At 34.7% G+C, this 19196-nt stretch overlaps 2 protein-coding genes and 2 non-coding genes across 4 annotated transcripts; all 4 read right to left on the bottom strand.

Annotated features, from left to right (window-relative positions):
• Positions 1–410: 410 nt before the first annotated feature.
• Positions 411–2071, bottom strand: LOC114305518 (uncharacterized). The gene is made up of 4 exons (XM_028250608.2): positions 1987–2071; positions 1827–1891; positions 1451–1676; positions 411–653 (listed from the first exon to the last, which is right to left on the bottom strand). The coding sequence occupies exons 1-4, from the start codon at positions 2060–2062 to the stop codon at positions 532–534; spliced, it is 489 nt and encodes a 162-aa protein (XP_028106409.2). The 5' UTR covers positions 2063–2071; the 3' UTR covers positions 411–531.
• A 706-nt stretch (positions 2072–2777) lies between these two features.
• On the bottom strand, positions 2778–2850 carry TRNAA-AGC (transfer RNA alanine (anticodon AGC)). Its single transcript has one exon. It is a non-coding gene; the product is annotated as a tRNA-Ala (tRNA).
• Positions 2851–4301: 1451 nt separating this feature from the next.
• Positions 4302–16835, bottom strand: LOC114305516 (small COPII coat GTPase SAR1A). The gene is made up of 3 exons (XM_028250605.2): positions 16069–16835; positions 9486–9617; positions 4302–4934 (listed from the first exon to the last, which is right to left on the bottom strand). Exons 1-3 carry the CDS (start codon positions 16195–16197, stop codon positions 4614–4616), a joined length of 582 nt encoding a protein of 193 aa, XP_028106406.1. The 5' UTR covers positions 16198–16835; the 3' UTR covers positions 4302–4613.
• On the bottom strand, positions 7449–7567 carry LOC114305544 (small nucleolar RNA snoR83). Its single transcript, XR_003644408.1, has one exon. It is a non-coding gene; the product is annotated as a small nucleolar RNA snoR83 (small nucleolar RNA).
• Positions 16836–19196: the final 2361 nt, after the last annotated feature.

Below are 19196 nucleotides of genomic sequence, written 5' to 3'. Positions count from 1 at the left end.
GAAATTAGAGAGTGAGAGCTGTGAGTTGAGTGAGTTTCATCTCCTCCTCTGTATTTTGTATTTTGCTCCATTTTAGTGAAAACTTCTCATTTCTGTCCGTGGATGTAGGCATTGGGCCGAACCACGTAAATATTGTGTTCCCTGTGTGTGTGAGATATATTTCTGGGTGTGTTTGATCCTAACAGTTTGGAGGTTGTTTGGTATTATAAAGTTTTACTAATATATAAATAATCAGTTTTAATTTCTCTCTCTCTCTCTCTCTCTTATTTCAGTGTGTTTACTCAGTCTCAGAACCTGGTTGCATTTACTAGTACAAAAAACTGAACTCTCATACAATTATTTGCAAGACATAATGAAGCATATTTTTGCCGAAGAAGTTGAAGATCAATACCATAGAACATTGATTCCCATTCTTAAATGCATCTGTGGTCATTGACTATATATGTTTTTTGTAAAATTTATAACACAAAATTGATGGAAGCCTATTTAATTCATGCTGGTCTGGACATATGTATAGTTGTGATGATGGTTTTACAAAAAGAGCAATAATAAACATCCAGAGATCAACACCAAGGCTTGTAATTCATTGGGTTTGTGAAGCATAAGTGAGTTGCTTGTTTCGCTTTGCATATAATCTCCCACGTTGAAGTTCCCTACAAACAAGTTACAACAAGTGAGTGAGGCCAAAGGTTTTATGAATCCATTGTTTGGATTAATGATTTGCAGTAGAGATTTGTTGAGGAAAATGAGGCAAGTTTTTTTTACTTTTCTCTTCATTTTTTCCCTCCAAAAATTAAACTCAAATCCTGATCTAAACCAATATCTCAAATTCTATTCCTTCTCTTGACGTCTCTCCCGCTTCTGTGGAAGTTAGCTAGAAAACTAGCTTACTTCTCTAAAAAGCTAGCCTATTGACTAAAGAAATCTTATTTTGTTCAAAGCTTCGTTGTTTGGGCAATCATATTTCTCGTTGAAAAGCCAACTTTAGTCGCATTAAAAAATTATTAGAAAATAAAGTTAAAAATAAACCAAATGAAATAAATTTTTTAGCATTAGCTTTTTTGTTTAGCTTATTTTTAATCAATAAACTAGTTTTTTTACCAACTCCCAAAGAAAAGTCTACAAAAGAAAGTGCGAATGCTAAAAAAAACTAATTTGTTTGGTACATTCACTTTTTAACTTTTCTAATACTTTTCAGAGGTCAAAAAATAAATTTGCCAAATGAGCCAACTTTTTTAGCCAATAAACTGATTTTTTTGCCCGCGGCAAATTAAAACATCCCTATGACAGTAAAAAGAAAACTCCATTTCCCAATGGCTAAAGATAAACAGCTTGTCATTACAACGCAACTAAATATGTGCCAATCAATACAAGAATGTCAGCTTAGATGGATCATTGAAGGATGAAGATAAATTTAGGATATATACAATATGGTAAATGTTATACACACCTCTTTGATTAGTGTAACTGCAACCACCTCTGAGTGTGCCTCTTATGTCTCCAATTGTGGCCTTATTGTAGAACATGAAGTTTGAAAATATGTTTTCTAGGCAGTTCAGTAAGCCTTGTGTCTCAGATAGGCAAGCCCCATTGCAAAATTGATCTGTTGCCTCAGGAGGAACATTTAGATCTCCACTCTGGTTCAATCTGTATGCCTCATTACATCTATTGTAAATCTGCATTATGTCACATTCAAAAGAAAAAACAAATTTTAAACATAAAACTCGTAACAACAATAACCCCCCAAGAGCAACTGTTAGGGCTGTAAACGAGTAGAGTAGGAGGTTGTTTAAGTTTAGCTTAAAAATTTAATAAGTCTGACTCACAAACTTATTGTTGAAGCACAACAAGGCATTTGTAAGAATTTGCGCTGGACCATTATCTGCAAGTGCTACTCATGATTCCACAGAACCCTCATGTAAGTTTTAAAAAAGAATAAGATGGAAACTCGAAAAAAGAGAGGAGGAGAAAAGCTATGGTAATAACCTGAAAATGAAGCAACTGTGATCAGAAGAAAGACGACGAAAGACTTGGATTTTGATGAGGCTAAGGTTGCTGCCATTTACAAAAACTGCAACAAAAAAACAGAATTTATGATTATAAAGAGAGCAAACAACACTTGTTTTATACTGAAATTAGTATTTTAGTGCCCGATAAAAAATTAACCAAACTAAAATGGTAAATAAGCTTTACGGTTTGGCATAAAAAATGAGTGGGCTATGAGTAATGCAATGAAATTAATAATGAACAAGAAGATTTGTATAGCATTTGTGATGAATTGTGGTTGATGCTATATAACATGGCATGCCATGTTCAAATGCAAAATCAATTTGGCTTTGGACAAATATTTTTTTATTTTTTTCAAATAATTTTTAAATGAAAAAGAGGGGATGCAGTTGTAACTACTATGGAGTAATAAAGCAGAATGAAGTCGAGGAGAGGAGAGTATGGTTGAGAGACATATGGACTAAAACAGAGTGGAAGTAGTTGGTTTTAAGTCACCAAACTTGTAGTTTGTTTGCCCTTTTTTTGACACTACAATCTAAAATATACTCCCTTCTGTTTCTCATGGTAAATAAAAAAAAAGATTTTTATTTTGTTTTATTTTTTTCAGAATTATTGATTAGAATAGTGTGGCAGTGACTTTTTTTAAAATATAATCCACCTTAATGGACTTATTGATTTGAAGTGATAAAATCAAAGTCATCACATCATTTTGTACTGATTTTTTTATTTTTTTATGATTTTTTACTTAAAAAAAAATCCCCCCACACCAATGGAGATGCGGGGTATCGATCCCCGTACCTCTCGCATGCTAAGCGAGCGCTCTACCATCTGAGCTACATCCCCTTTGTGTCCAAGCTATTTGTATAGTGGTTATTAAAATAACTATTACAATATAACAACGATAAACTAATTAACCCAAGAAAATAGTCCCAAAAACTGTGAAAATTATGGAAGATTTCAATTCAACAATTATATTTTGTTAATTTCTCCTTTTTTTTTTAAACAGAAAAAATTGGTTTTCCCATTACACAATTAACAAGCACAAATTGTTTATTACATATACAACCTATTTAATCCGTTAATAAGCATATGGTGTCATTTACATTTACAGTGATAATATCCGTAAAAATAACTCAAAAAAACTTATGACTAAAGTCCTCTCCAATGGATCTTGGGTTTGGGCCAGTGGTCTTGTAGCCTAACCTTAAGATATGGTAAGTAGAAAGTCAGGTGTTCAAACTGATAGAACAGCGACGATCCCTTTAGTTTTAATTTAATTTTACTAACAAACTAATATCTTACAATTTTGAAAAAAAATAAAAAAATCATCTCCAATGATGACAGAATCTTTAAATCAGATTTAAGTAAAAGTTTCATTTGATATAAAGCAATTCAATGACAAACTCAAATGCGTATTCAATTTTTTTTCAAAAATAAATTCCCCAATCATATCCCAAGAACATCTTTGCAAACTGAAGCGGCGGGACTTGAACGTCAATCTGGTAAATAAATGAGGCTTTCATGTCAGCAAATACAGTAATTGGCAATTTGGATTTGTAAAAGGGGTCTCCTGTTCAGTAAATTATAAAAATAGAAAAACTCAACTTGATATGAATCTAAATCAAAGAGTGATAAGGTATTTTGAGTGTTTTTTTAATCGAATTTAAATTTTAGAAAATACTGAAAAAGCCCCAATCAACAAAGTAGATGTTGAAATAACAGCAACAATAATCAAATAGATAAGAAAATATATATATATATACAAACCACTTTCTCATGGCATTATTGAATATATAAGACTCAATCTTTACAAATAGGTAGATTAATATTTCATATCATACCATTGTCCCAAAACAAAACTGCCTCATAAAATAGCTCATAATTGGCTCCTGAGATTGATTAATATTTTCATAACAGTGTCCCAAAACAAAACTTCCAATAAAAACAAATAGAAACAATGTCCCAAAACAAAACTGCCACATGAATAACTCATAACTGCCCAAAACAAAACTACACCAGCAGCTTCAGAGGTATTATTCATGTCAAATTCACATTACACAACTTTGACACTAACAAAACAAATTTATTGAACTTTGTGTGTTAATGTGTATTGTAAAAAATTATCACCTTAATTGTGGGTACACACTTCTTTAAGAGAAACAACATAAAATATGGAAGATAATGGTGAGCCACTAACAGCAGCAATAACAAAAAAATAATATGTAAAAAAAAAAAAAATACCCACGTAGACAGCATACATAGTCTACAATTAAGAGAATCATTCACAAGTACTATTCAAACTAGAAATTCATGTACCTATTGAATTATTGGGAAATGCTAACAAAAAATGTTTCACAAATATGAAGTCTACATGTTTGAAGTATCCCTCTCCAACAATTTCTGGTCAAAAGTCATCAACCATTTGGCACGTGTTAAAAATAGTAGGAAGGGGGCAACATATTCATCATTTCACTGAAAAAACTGGAACAATGGAGAAATATATTCAACGCTCATTTCAAACAGACAACATGTCAACTCTAGTCCAGCATGGAAATATATATAACATGTAAAGCATGAAACCAAATCTCTTATCCCACTGCCTCTTACTATTTGATGTACTGAGAAACCCACTTGAAGCCATCCCCGTAGCCCATTTTGCGGACAATGCTGCACATGAACACCTCAAGTGGGCGGACAGCTGAGTCTGCCAGGTTTACCTTCCCCTTGCCTGTTGTGACACCAGTCAGACCCATGTGGAAACGCAATTCATCTTCTGAAGCAGCATAGGGGATATCAATCTTGTTGCCCAAAATTAGGAAGGGAACAGTAGCCAAAGACTCATCAGACAGGAGAGCATCCAACTCCTTTTTTGACTCGGCAAATCTCTCCTTGTCATAAGCATCTACCAAGTACACAACAGCATCCACCTGCACACCCAAGTCACATACAACCAAGTGAAATTTAATTGAAATCATACCCGCTGGGGGGAAGTGGGAATATATACACATAATAAAACCATGCCAGAACTGCCAAATCACATTGTTCTGAAGGAAACTTGAAAACAGAACAAATATTGTCACAAATTCATGGACCAAAACCATGAAAAGAAACTGATTGTAGCTAAAAATGCTTACTGAAGAAGGATGCATAAAAAGAACATGACACCGAGCCATGAAAAAAACTGAAGGTAAATAAAAATGCTCAACAAAAGGATGCATAGACCCAACCGAGGACAACTTCACACGACCATTTTCATTAAATTGTTTTCTCATCCAAATAAGACATTGGCAACAGAACGAGAGCAGAATAATGACATAAGAATATATTTATGGGTCATTGTGCAAAGATAGAGAAAACCAACACCTCATGTTGTTTATTGACAATTGCAAAAAGGTACCCACCTAACCTACAATTAGCCCACCCTGAAAACTTGCTTAGAATCCCAAGTCAAGCTTTTCCTGACCTAACAGTTAGTTAAATAAAAGATATAAATAAATAAATAAATTGCAGAATCAGAAGACATGCCAAAAACCTTACTAGTTTCATGCCTATAATAGAAAGCATAATGTAGGATCAAATATCTTATCATGTCCAGAACTAATCTTCAAATAATGATCATTGAACTGAGGCCATAAAAAGGGCCAAGACAACCTCTCTTTTCTTTTTAATTTTGGAACCAGATCTCAAGGTGCTTGCAATAGTAATTTTAAGTTGTGTTTGGATCATAGAATTGGGTAGGGATTTGGAAAGAGAAAGGAAAAGGAAAATGCAAGATAAATGAGAAAAAATTTAGCTTATATTTCATTTACATTTCCCTCGCTTTTTCCTTTCTCTTTCCAAATTCCTATAAAAATCCATGATCCAAACACAACCTACAAGATCACTTGCAACAGTAATTTAGAGACCCAAACTAAAATATCAAGTTAAGCCTAATCTCCATGCTTTCTTGCCAGTGATCTCCTTGTCTGATGTTTCAATGGTTCAATTTTACATCATGTTGCTACTACCGATGGCCCTGATAACACTAGAAATGTGAGGTCTCGGTTGTGATTGAGAGAAGAGAAGCCTATCCGAAGTTTGAAACACTGCAGGAATAGAAGAAAAATAAAATCTGAACCTTCTACTAGAACCTAAGACTATATAATAGTGAATGCCATTGTTGTCAAATTATGAATTGAATTGTGAATCAAATCGAATCAAATCAAACTTTATTTAACTTGATCTATAAATGTGAGGTCTCGGTTGTGATTGAGAGAAGAGAAACACATCCAAAGTTCAAAACACTGCAGGAACAGAAAAACAAAATCTGAACCTTCTACTAGAACCTAAGATTCTATAATAGTGAATGCCATTATTGTCAAATTATGAATTGAATAGCGAATCGAATCAAATCAAATCAAACTTTATTTAGCATGATCTATAAATGTGAAATCTTGGTTGTGATTGTGAGAAGAGAAACCTACCAAAGTTCGAAACACTGCAGGAACAGAAGAAAAATAAAATCTGAACCTTCTACTAGAACCTAAGATTCTATAATAGTGAATGCCATTGCTGTCAAATTATGAATTGAATCGAATCGAATCGAACCGAATCAAAATTTATTTAGCATGATCTATAATTATATATATGTATATATACATATACATATAAAAATACAACACAGTATTTAAAACAAAATAAATTGTATATATGTATATATGTATATACATATAAAACTACGTACATCAATAATTGATCTCTTTTTTTATTCTAAAAAAATGATGCTATTTCATGCGTTATGCAAACAAAACTGAATTGTAGTGAATCACAATTGAATCGTACAATTCACTCAACATAACATTCAACAGTATGAAAAAAATCGCTTTGGTTGAAACTGACATCGAATCACATGAATCGAATCTGAATTGCAAGATTCTAACAACCATGGCGAACAGTCAAATATATTAACAGGCTTTTCTGTTTTCCATTGTTAACCAATTTGTAAGTATTCAAGACGATCTTGTTTGATGTCTCTGTTCGATTTATGATCATTCCTAATTGACCTACTATTATACAAAAGCTTTAAGGGACTTATTTCCCCCCTATTAAGTTCAAGCTTTGGGAACTAATAAACGTTCGAACATATAATTTCCCTTGGTGTTTAGAAGAGAGTTTCAGTGCAAGTAGATTATCCCAATTCCCAACAAATTCCCAGCAGAACTAAACTAGCTCATTAACTTGACCTAGAAAGATTAATTAAGGCACTGACCCCCACAAAAAGGTACCTTTTTAAGGGTTGGGTGCCTTTTTTAAGGGGGTTATATGATTCTCAAGATAGAGCTTTCAGTTGTTTCCAAAACCCAGATGAGTGGGATAAGCAAATACTTGCAAGGATAACTCCCTTATTTAACAATAAGGTATCTGCATACAACTACGAACTAGTTAGATTTGCTAGGAAGAAAATGCGTTTGGTGAGGTACTATTAAAACACCTCCTTGACAAAAAGGTGTTATTAGCGAACTCCCAATGTTAATGTTCACCTCCCATGAATCAATGAAACAGAGACATGTTTATCTGGGATTATGAAGGCGCAAAAACATCATATAGTAGATGTCCAATACCTCATTCACAAATTCATTTAGAATTATGAAGTTAACAATCAGTTTGATCCTACTTCTGCTACCTTTGGGTACTAAAACAAAGAAGAAACATAAAATCTAACAGTAGGCAATCCTTAAGAAGTATATTGATGGCTTGATGACGGTTTGGGGAGACCATATATCAAGGAAGTTCTGAAATGTCCAATTAGACAATACAGAGGAATCCCATAGACAGTATAAATGTCTTGATCAATAAATGATCCTCCGTCCCAACCATATCAAGATGGTCAGCAAATCCAGACAAGGGGTCAGGGGATCTCTTGCATCAACGCATCTGTGCTCTGTGGTACAAGTGCCAAGTATGCAAGGTCCACATGTTTCGGTTGAAGGTTGTAGGTTTCAACTCACAGTTTGCAATGTAGGTATATGACGTATTTTGACGAAACCTATCTCATCTAAGACTAGTCAAGTATCCTCAATGATGTCGAATGAAGATCCTAGGCCCTACTCCTGACCTAGGTTACTCTAGAGCTAAGTTTAAGTTCGAGATTGATCGCAGTTGACGGATCTCACATGACCAATCTCGTTTAGAACTGGGTAGTAACATATTGGAGATCATATATTTGAGATCCAACATGTAGATTAAGGAAGTAGGATCCTACATGTAGAATGGGAGATCAGGGAAGTAAAAACTTACATGTAGATCAGGAGATAAATCCTACATCTAGATAGGAAAGTGGGTCCTACATGTGGATCCTGGAGAGAGATCCATGAAGATCTTAAGCACAATATGTGGTGACATGTCAGTATCACGTAATATATGTACTTACTTACAAGCTATAATTTAACAATGGGGACAAAAAAGTCATTTTGACTATCCAAAATACAGTTTTTAACTATGTTCAATAAGCCTACAACAATAAGACTTTAAAACAATTTCAAACTTTTAATTACTTTAAGTGTAAATAAGCAGCCATTTTTCGCCTTCATTTGTAATAATCCCAAAAACAAAACAAAAAAAATTAAAAAAAAAAAACGATAACTAGCAGAAATAAAAATAGGAAACAATCTAAAATACACATATATCCACAAAAGGGATTCTTCTTGTAATTTGGGGTGTTAAGGAAGGTAGGGAGATAAATGTGGAAACAAACAAAGGTCCATCCAATTATGCCACATAAAGTCATACTCATAGAATATCAATATCAACCATCCCAGAAATTGGCTGTATAAAATACAATCCTTCTATGATGTTTGAAAAGCTAAAGGCACAAACAATAGGGGAAAGGAGGATAAGCTAATATGACTGTGCCATATAATCCATCACAACAGCTCCTGAACAATGAACAATAATATAACCATTTTTCTTTTTACAATTGGTTATCTTTTTTTTTTTTGATTGGCACTGGGGTGTCTGGATCAAGCTCAACTAATCCTCAGCGGTGCACAAGCCCTCGGTAAGGAGTTTCCCACAAGGGCATCATGGTTAATTTAAGGGTTTTTTCCCAGTCCAATGGCCCCAAAGAATTATTAGCATACAAATGATTATCCTTTAAACATAAGTACAATGAGTAATCTTAGACTAATGCACACCAAGGAAATAATATAAAGTTGAACATATGTGTGACAAAGCTGGCACATGGCCAATAACATTACTGCCAACAATGTCAATATCATACCTACTAAGCAAAAGAAGCAACAAAGAAAGTAAGAGAAATAAGTATATTCACGATTGATAAATGGTAAGGGAAAATCAAAATATAATTTAAATCCAACAAAAAAAATATCAATCTATCTTAATTCAGAGCTTGAATCAAGAATTGGTCAATGATACAAAGTACTAATAATTTCACTAGTAGAGTAATGATAATTACACATTCAATGAAAATATATATCTACCTTGGCATAGTAATCTTTCCAGACTCTGCGGGCAATCTGATGGCCACCCAAATCGAAAGCCTTGAACTTAATTTTCCCAATACTCAGCTCCTCTGATGTTGGGTACTGGGTTGGTTGGTGCTGAACCAATCTCTGACAAGGATCCCACACCAACAGCAAGCATATTAGCTCAAAATGATAATACTTAAGGAAGACCTCCCCGAGTCTTTCAAAATTGAAAAAAACACAATGGCGATAAAGGAAATTTAATGATAAAATCTAAATTTTTCCCATTAATGATGTAGAACCCAAATAGATTTTGTTCCAAGTAACAAAATTCAGGGCCAAAAATCCAAACTTTATTTATCTACTTGGCTTAGTTCACATAACTTCTCATTATGGCTCTATTAAGTTATTTCAATTTAAGATTTATAAAAAAAAAAATGTTAACAAAATTTCTCATAGCATGACATTTCCTAAAAATAATCATGTTGGTTCAAATTATCTCAACGTTTTTGTGCTCGTGTCTATGTTTATATCCTATAAACTTAACTAGTGTTGCCCCAGGAAATTTAATATATATATATATATATATTGTTGGAACAATCTTCTGTGTAAATAAAATAATTTAAAACAATTCAAACAAAATAAAATAAAACTTACAATATTTATTTTGTAGAACTGAATAAATAATTTAAAGACCAAGTCGAGTGTGTGACACTTTGTCCTTAAGACAGATTCGCTCCGCTACGGTGCTTACGGTTGAGTGGCGTCTATCTCCCAAGATACAATGATCTTTACCAATTTGTAGTAACACTCCAAAACAAATTGTTCGGCGAACCAAACCTGTATTTTAACTCTCTGAATATTTATTCTAAAATTAATATGGAGAATAATGCACCAAAGTTGATAATTAGACAGCAAAAGGAATTATACAGATTGATTTTTGATCCTACGGACTGCTGGAAATTTGACTGAATTTATAGGCAAAAAAAACTGAGCCAAATAGGTACCAATTTGAAGTGAAAAGGTGCACATTCAAAGGAACAGGTGCATGCACTACTCACACAGATAACTATTTGAATAGTTGATTTGTCCGTTGGAAAGAACAAATTTTCAAACAATTTGAAAAAAGACCGTTGGTGGAACAGTTATAAACCTGTTGGGACTTTATTATGTTAAAACCTACCATCACTACTCCACCTACTACACCTACCACCACCTACTATACCTACTCCACCCACTTCACCTACTACATCTCCTATATAAAGAGCCCCTCACAATTTGTAATATATAACATACAACAATCAATAATACATCTAACGGTGTAGAGGACACTATATGGTGGTGTCATAACGTTGTAGAGGACACTGTATGGTGGTGTCATAACGTTGTAGAGGATACTGTATGGTTGTGGCAGACCGTTGTAGCAGATAAAGTCTGGACAGTTGACGAGGTCACACCGGACCGATGGAGATGCTAACCGGAATCAATATCGGGACAGTTTTATGTGGTCATGTCGGACCATTGGAAAAGCTAACCGGAATCAAATGTTGGGACAGTTTATGGGGTCATGTCGGACCGTTGTAAAAGCTAACCGAAATTAATGTCGGGACAGTTTTATGTGGTCATGCCGGACCGTTGTAAAAGGCGCACCCTCAAAAGGTGTGCCCAATCTTTCAAAAGGCATGCCATCAAAAGGCGTGCCCAATCCATCAAATGGCGCGCCATCAAAAGGCGCGCCCATGTTGTCGTCGAGCGCCGAGCGGCGCATGATGCGCGTGTCTGCCTTGGCTATTTAACCAAGACGGAGGCTAAGGCAGAGGCTGAGACAAAAACCGACTAAAAAACCTCTGAAAAACTCTTCGTGTTCGGAGAAAGATACTCTGTAACACTCTATTGCCCAGAAAATGGCCTCGTCTTCCCGTGGGCTGCTCACTCTCTTTCCCGACCTCAACGAGTCAACAAGAGAGATAACTGGTGCGGTGGCCCGTGAACCTCAACCAAACACCTCTGGTTTTGCTCCGTTGAACTTTCCGATGCGATCTGTGGAGCAAAAAATGGCGGTGCAAACTGATATTGAGACCAATCAGTATACATTGAAGTCATGTGTGGAGACCATGACTGCGGTCACAAACTTGTCGCACCGGCTGCAGAGTAGGACAAATGAGATGCAGCAGTTAAACGCCCAACTGGCTCTGCTCCAGCGCATGTATAAGGATGCGCGAGCAGAGATAAGTGTGCTAAAGGCAGAAAATAAAGAGCTGAAGCGGAAGGCCACCGTGATGTTCCGATTTGGAGGGCCGCCATATGCTGTAGTGGAGGAGCAGGGGGGAGTGAATGTGCTCGGTGGCGTGGGAAACACGGAGGCAACATCGACAAGGGCCGTCCAGGACGGCGGCAAGAAGAAGAGACCTGCAGCAGAGTAGAGAAGAAAAATCCCACTGTGGATGTGGGTGTGTTGTGGTGGTTTGTTTGTTTGTTTTGTTTTTTTTTTTTTTTTTTGTGTAAAATTGTGATCGGGGTTGATCCCTGAGAAGAATAAAATATGATTTGTTGTGCAAATTGGTAAATTGTGTTGATTTTTTATTTTATTTTATTTTATTTTATTTATTTATTTTTATTTTTTTTGGAAAAAAAAAAAGATAAAAGAAAATAAAAAAAACGGAGATGTGAGGGAGTCGGTGAGTGGGGTGCAAAAGGAAAGATGGGTTTTAAAAATAAAAAAGGGGGCATGGTGGGTATGGGAAAGAAGTTGTTTTGGTGGGAGAGATGATGATTTTATTTTTATTTTTTATTATTATTTTTTTTTATGCATGGACTAGATGTACATGTGTTAAAATTGATGTTTGGCGTCTCCCACAAGGCAGCAGCAGAATAATTGATAACAGAACCTTAACCTAAAAAAAAAAAAAAAAAAAAACAAGAGAGCTCTCTCCTCTTCCTCAACCCATTTTCTCTCTAAAAAAAAAATAAATAAAATAAAAATCGCTCATGAACCCCACTCAGAGAGAGGGAGAGATTGAGTGGGTGTCTTGCCCCAAGAAAGGCTACCCACGTGATCCCACTAACCAACACAACACTTTTTCTTTTACTACTTTGTTTTTTTATTTTTTATTTTTTATTTTATTATTATTTTTTTTTTATCTCTTCTTTTCAAAACAAAAAGGTGATGGTGGCTACCTCTGCTCCAAAAAAAAAGCTAACCCAGGAGATGGTCGATGCCCCTTGTGTCTGTGTGTTTTTCAGCTCCCAATGTGTGAGTGTTGCTGCAAGAGGAAGAGGATGACACCGCAAGACCAGGCGTCGGCCTTTGTGCCGTCGAAGCCGCGGCAGCGGAGAACTTCCGGGGAAGTGTATGCCGGAGTTCCGCAGGTGGTTTGGCGCACTTGCGGTGGAGCTGGTTTTCCGGCGAGGCAGAGAGGCCAAAACAACGGAGATTTTCAAAACTCCGGCAGCGGTAATGAGAAGGTTCTGGGGCTTGTAACATGCATGCTGATCTCAAAACCAAGTATGCTGTGAGTGGGAGCATGGAACATGCAATACGACCCACTAGAGTTGAGGCACTCTCAACTTTCAGACGAAGGAGAGTGTAGAGAGGTCAGGAAAGTGAATAGCAGATTGAGATTTTGGAGAAGAAGAAAGATGAGAGAGAAGAAGAGTGAAAATAGGAGAAGAGGCGGTGGGGATTTTGTTGATGAGTTGGAAGATGCAGGAAAGTGAAGGTATGTGTAGAAAATTCCAGCGGGCAGCGAAGGCAAGGCTGCCGGCCGGCTGCCCGCCGGTGAGAAAACAAAATACGGGCCTAAATCTTATTGCTCTGATACCATGTAAAAATTGATGTATTATTGATTGTTGTATGTTATATATTACAAATGGTGAGGGGCTCTTTATATAGGAGATGTAGTAGGTGAAGTGGGTGGAGTAGGTGTAGTAGGTGGTGGTAGGTGTAGTAGGTGGAGTAGGTGATGGTAGGTTTTAACATATTATTTAAACTATTTAGAATATATATATATATATATATATATATTAAACTATTTGAATATATATATGTTAAACTATTTGAATAGTTTAATAAATAAAGAAAGAGGTACAAACTTTAAGAAACCACTTAGGAACCTAAAATTTGAATTTAGAATTAAATTAAATTCTCACAATTACAAACTTTAGGAAACCACTCAGGAACCCAAAATTTGAATTTAGAATTATATTAAATTCCCACAATAATTTTTATTGATAAAATTCAAATGAATTTTATCTAAAAAATTAATGTTAGACCCGAAAACAACGTCAGCTTCCCATTCACTCATAAATGGTTTTGACGTTCCGTCTTCACCGTGTGACTTGCCGGTACTGTTACAACAGAAGAGGGGGTTGGCGTCATTGCAACCACCATAGTAGTACTTATTTGGACATTAGTTTCAGTAGCTATCAATTCTAATTTATAAAACAAAATTATAATTAGAATTTACACTACACAAAAAATTAAACCAAATTCACAGAATCAAATTCTGTAAAAAATAAAAGAAACAAGAATGTAACTTTTATTTTCCAATTAATTTGGAAATAAAATAAAATTTTATTCAACCAAATTAATTCCACACAGGAAATTAAATTCTGTAAAATAAAAGAAATAAGAAAATAACTTTCATTTTTCAATTAATTTGGAAATAAAATAAAATTTTATTTAACCAAATTAATTCTACACAAAAAATTAATTTCTGTAACACTTCAATAATTAAAATACTAAAACAGAATTTTAAGTAATGAAAACTCAGAAAATAATTTCTAAAATCCAAAATTAATTTCTGAAAAAATTTCACAAAAATATATTCTGAATTGTTAATGACACTAGTATCGTACTACTAGTTGTCAAAGAAAATAGATAGTATATTACTACTATCTGTCAAATAGCATATAATCACTATTTGTTTTTCCAACTAGAATATTATTTTGTAAATCCACAGAAAATAATTTTCTTAAAAGAAGAAAGAGAAAAGGAAACAAACGAAAAATTCTGTAAACAGAATAATTCGAATCTGTAAAGTTTGTACCTCTTCCTTTATTTATTAAACTATTCAAATAGTTTAATATATATATATTCAAAAAGTTTAATATATATATATATATATTCCAAATAGTTTAAATAATAAAGTTCCAACAGGTTTATAACTGTTCCACCAACGATTTTTTTTTTCAAATTGTTTGAAAATTTGTTCTTTCCAACAAACAAATCAACTATTCAAATAGTTATCTGTGTGAATAGTGCATGCACCTGAATGTGCACCTTTTCACTTCAAATTGGTACCTATCCAGGTTAGTTTTTTTTTTGTCTATAAATTCAGTCAAATTTCCAGCAGTTCGTAGGATCAAAAATCAATCTGTATAATTCCTTTTGCTGTCCAATTATCAACTTTGGTACATTATTCTCCATATTAATTTTAGAATAAATATTCAGAGAGTTAGAACACAGGTTTGGTTCGCCGAATAATTCGTTTTGGAGTGCTACTACAAATTGGTAAAGATCATTGTATCCTGGGAGATAGACGCCACTCAACCGTAAACACCGTAGCGAGGCGAATCTGTCTTAAAGACAGAGTGTCACACACTCGACTTGGTCTTTGAATTATTTATTCGGTTCTATAAAATAAATACTGTAAGTTTTATTTTATTTTGTTTGAATTATTTTAAATTATTTTATTTACACAGAAGATCGTTCCAACAATCTTAAGAAAAAAGATAAGTATTGGGCCGGAGAAGCCCAACCCAACTTTCCACCACGCATCGCGTCCAAGCCTAGCTCGCCTAGACGGTAGCGGCGCACGCGGCTTTAATTTTGGGTCCAATGGGTCCAACCCACTACACCCTAACCTTACCCTTTTACAAACTTGGGTACCCCTTGGGGCCCAAAATTTGAATTTAGAATTAAATTAAATTCCCACAATTACAAACTTTAGGAAACCACTCAGGAACCCAAAATTTGAATTTAGAATTAAATTAAATTCCCACAATAATTTTTATTGAAAAAATTCAAATGAATTTTATCTAAAAAATTAATGTACCCGAAAACGACGTCGATTTCCTATTCACTCATAAATGGTTTTGACGTTCTGTCTTCACCGTGTGACTTGCCACGCAGTAAGGAACACTTTACCTCTTCGGACCCACCCCAAAAGACGTTTGGAGCCCACTCAAATTTGGGCTAAAAAATATGCTTATATTAAACCATTTTTCCAACATATATATCAGAAGAATTTTCCAGAGAAACAAACAGAACCTGAAAAAAAAAACCAGACACAAAAGCTAAAACCCTTAGCTAATGTTTCAAATCTAAAGTTAAAAATAAAAAAATAAAAAACCTCAGGTAATGCTTGTTAACTAGAATCGAGTGGAATGGCATGATCATTTAATCCAAATATCCATTCTTAGTTGACTAGAAAATAATAAAAAATGCATTGTAAATAAAATCGTCAAGGAAATGGGAAACTAGGACAAAGCCTGAACTAGAAATATATGAATCCAAACACACCCTTAATCGACGACATTCGTGTATAAATCTCTCAAAATTCATACAGAGACAGAGACGAATTAAAAGAAAACAAACCTCGTCTTTCAACATATGAAGCAAAGTCGTCTTGCCGGCATTATCAAGCCCCAAGAACAAGATCTTCGCTTCCTTCTGCCAGAGACCCAGCGATGCGAGAATTCCATAGAACCAATCGAACAAGAACATGATCCTCAACGACTAATCTACCTCCGATCCAAACAGATAATTATAAATTCAAAAACAAAACCAGATCGATCGATTGATCTACGAACACAGAGGTTCGCAATCTCTCGATTGATTCAACAACCACATCACCCGAACGTTCGTACTTCTTTTACAGAGAGAAAAGCGTTACATATGATATATATATGTGTGTGTAATAAATAGAGAACAAACCCTAGAGAGAGAAAATGCTTTGTGATATGGTATCGATTGAAACTCTCCTTTTTGTCTCTCTCTCTCTCTCTCTCTCTCTCTCTCTCTCTATAGTGTATGTTTTTGGGTTCTGTGTGTAGATTGCAATATTTTCAGGGGCTTGTCTTGTAATTTGCTGTGATTTTAGGGTTATCATGGCGTTTCTCAATAAATTATTAATTTTTTTACCAAACATTTTACTTAAGTGTGAAATCTACTCACATCACACACACATATATGTATATATATATAATCGATTTGATAAAAAAATTGATAATTTATTTAGAAGTGAGCAATTTTCGTAATTTTATGGCTACCGTTTACAGGCTGAACTGGTTGCTGATTTGGTTGTTTATGGTGAGGAAGTGGGACGGTGGGATAGTGTTTGGCATAAATTATTTAATAGATTGGGAATATCACTTGTTTATGTGATTGACCAATTAAATGTTATAGTTTGTTCGTTATTTATTTTTTTTTTTTGTATTAGGTGTTTGGATCTTTTAATGTGATTTGATGAAATAATACAGTGGAGTGATTGTTGTGGGCGCGATATTTGTCCCACTAAAAGAAGAAGGGATTGAGATTCCTTTCTACCAAAATAACGTGATTTAATAATAGAAAACAAAAATAAAAAATAAAATCACAATTGATTGGTTGGACATAATCGATTGCATCATGTCCTTCATCTACTTTGTTCCCAATGTCCCTCTATTTTTCTCACATTTCTTCGGATCCTTAGTTTTGCATTCGGCTAGTAAGGAATTAATGACTCAATTGTTAGATTACAATCGATTGCCGCAGATCTTGAAAATGGCTGCGAGCAAAAAAGTGAGTCACCACCCGAAGAAGTAGATGGCGGAAACACCATTGTCGTCAAAGTCAGAGGGATCGAAAACAATGATGTTAGTGGCTTTATCGAAATGTGAGAGCACTTTGTCATCGGTGGCAAACTTCTTGCTCAGTCCTTCATCTCTCTTTCCTTCTTCTTCTTCTTTCTTTCTCTCTATCTCACAATCTCATTTGTTGACTGACATGAATAAATTTTTTTTTTTTATTTACCTTTTTTGTTTTCCTACACTAAAACGACATCGTTTTGGTGGGAAATGATCTTAGCACTTCCTCTCTTTAGCAGGATAGGTGTCGCGCTCACATCAATCACTCCATCAAATCACTTTAGATGATCTGAAAGCTATTATTAGGGCTATGTATTTATTTATTGATTGGGCACATAGCCAACGTGAAATTTCTAGAAGATAGGATAATTACTCGTGTTATTGGGAGTTGCCTATTGGAATTTGATTGGAAAATACATTGGGCTTGTGTAACTTATTGTAAGTTGGTAATGAGAAAGAAGATACCAAAAATATTCCTTTTTCAATTTTTAAATAAATATTTTTTTTAATTTGTTAGCTATTTTTACCTAATAAACTGTAAGTAGAAGCTTTTTTGTTTTTTTTGTTTTTTTTTACATAGATATCATCAATATTTTAGTATAGATAGATTACAATTGAAAGTATTCGCTGCTACTCTATCAATTCGAACCCTTGATCTCCTATGGATGGCCATTTTAATCCGATCCATGAGGGTCTGTCCATACTCGCCCGAATGGGGCAGATTTTACCTGCGCCGACACTTATGTGGAGCCGGGGTGGATTATGTTTTAGTCACCCTCAACGGGGGTGGGACGACAGGTATTGTCTTTCCCAATCCAAACCCAACCCGATATAATTAATAATATATATGTATAAACAACAATGATTCATCCCCCCTTTTTCCCCACCCCCTTTGACCCCCTCTCTCTCTCATTGGTTACATTTTCTTATTCTTTTTCTTTTTTTTCCTGCTCCTCCAATCACCACCCGCCACGTGGCAAAGGGGGGTGAGGGGGTGACCCCCAAAAGGGGGTCCCAAGCATTATTCATATATAATATAATTAAATATAAGAAAAGAATATTAAAAGTCTGTAATTCTATTTAAATATAAACAAATAATAATCCTAAAAGTCTCACTATTTATATATATGGCAATAAGAAAAATTATTTAGTGTGCTAAAGATTTAAATGATTCTTAATTTTTTTTGGCTATTTGAAATGTAATCGGATATCCGTAGGTATATGTGGAGGGGGGGAGGGAAATAAGGTTGAAAATTTTCACCCATAGCGAGGGTGGGGCTAGAGTTGGGGTGGGGTTTGTTCGCGGGAGCGGGAACAAGAACGGGGAATGACAAACCCGCTCCATAACCATCCCTATGATCTTCCCTTCACCACATCTTAAGAGGCTCGTTTGGAGAGTAATTTTAGTATGTAGATAGGTATATGCCATGTGGTTCTTTCTACCATTTATATTGGATATTTAGGGAACAAAATGAGGCATATATATTTGTGATTAATGAAATATAGTGACATATGGTACTTTATTAGCATACAAAAATTTCTTCCGTTTAGGAATAGGCTATTTTAATTAGCTATTTTAGCTTGACTATGTTTGGCACATGGTTTTGGGGCTATTTTAACCACAAAATGACAAAATAGGTTAGTCAATAAGACAAAATATCACATTTAAATCATAATCATTTCATTTTTTCTCTCACAAAAGTCAAAAAAGTCAAAAAATTTATCTCAAACGAGACTTTTTAGCCCATGCTAAAATAGCCAAAAACCAAAAAGCCAACCCACATCCCAAACGAGGGCTAAAAAAGTTATGTTTGAGATGATAGTTGATTTTTTTGATTTTTATAATTGATTTGATGGTTGTGAGGAAAAAAAAAGTGA

This window comes from Camellia sinensis, chromosome 2 (genome assembly GCF_055761805.1).
Source record: "Camellia sinensis isolate YWXY chromosome 2, ASM5576180v1, whole genome shotgun sequence".
NCBI lineage: Eukaryota > Viridiplantae > Streptophyta > Magnoliopsida > Ericales > Theaceae > Camellia > Camellia sinensis.
This window is presented reverse-complemented; position numbering and strand designations above follow the sequence as displayed.

Bases quoted from the DNA above. Each gene is read 5' to 3' on its own strand.
- LOC114305518 (XM_028250608.2), bottom strand. From the start codon at position 2,062: ATGGCAGCAACCTTAGCCTCATCAAAATCCAAGTCTTTCGTCGTCTTT. The intron at 1,677-1,826 runs GTGAGTCAGACT...GACATAATGCAG, and splicing joins TGTGCTTCAACAATAAGTTT to ATTTACAATAGATGTAATGA. The intron at 654-1,450 runs GTGTGTATAACA...ACTTGTTTGTAG, and splicing joins CAGTTACACTAATCAAAGAG to GGAACTTCAACGTGGGAGAT.
- LOC114305516 (XM_028250605.2), bottom strand. From the start codon at position 16,197: ATGTTCTTGTTCGATTGGTTCTATGGAATTCTCGCATCGCTGGGTCTC. The intron at 9,618-16,068 runs GTTTGTTTTCTT...GATCCTTGTCAG, and splicing joins TTCATATGTTGAAAGACGAG to AGATTGGTTCAGCACCAACC. The intron at 4,935-9,485 runs GTAGATATATAT...TTGGGTGTGCAG, and splicing joins GGAAAGATTACTATGCCAAG to GTGGATGCTGTTGTGTACTT.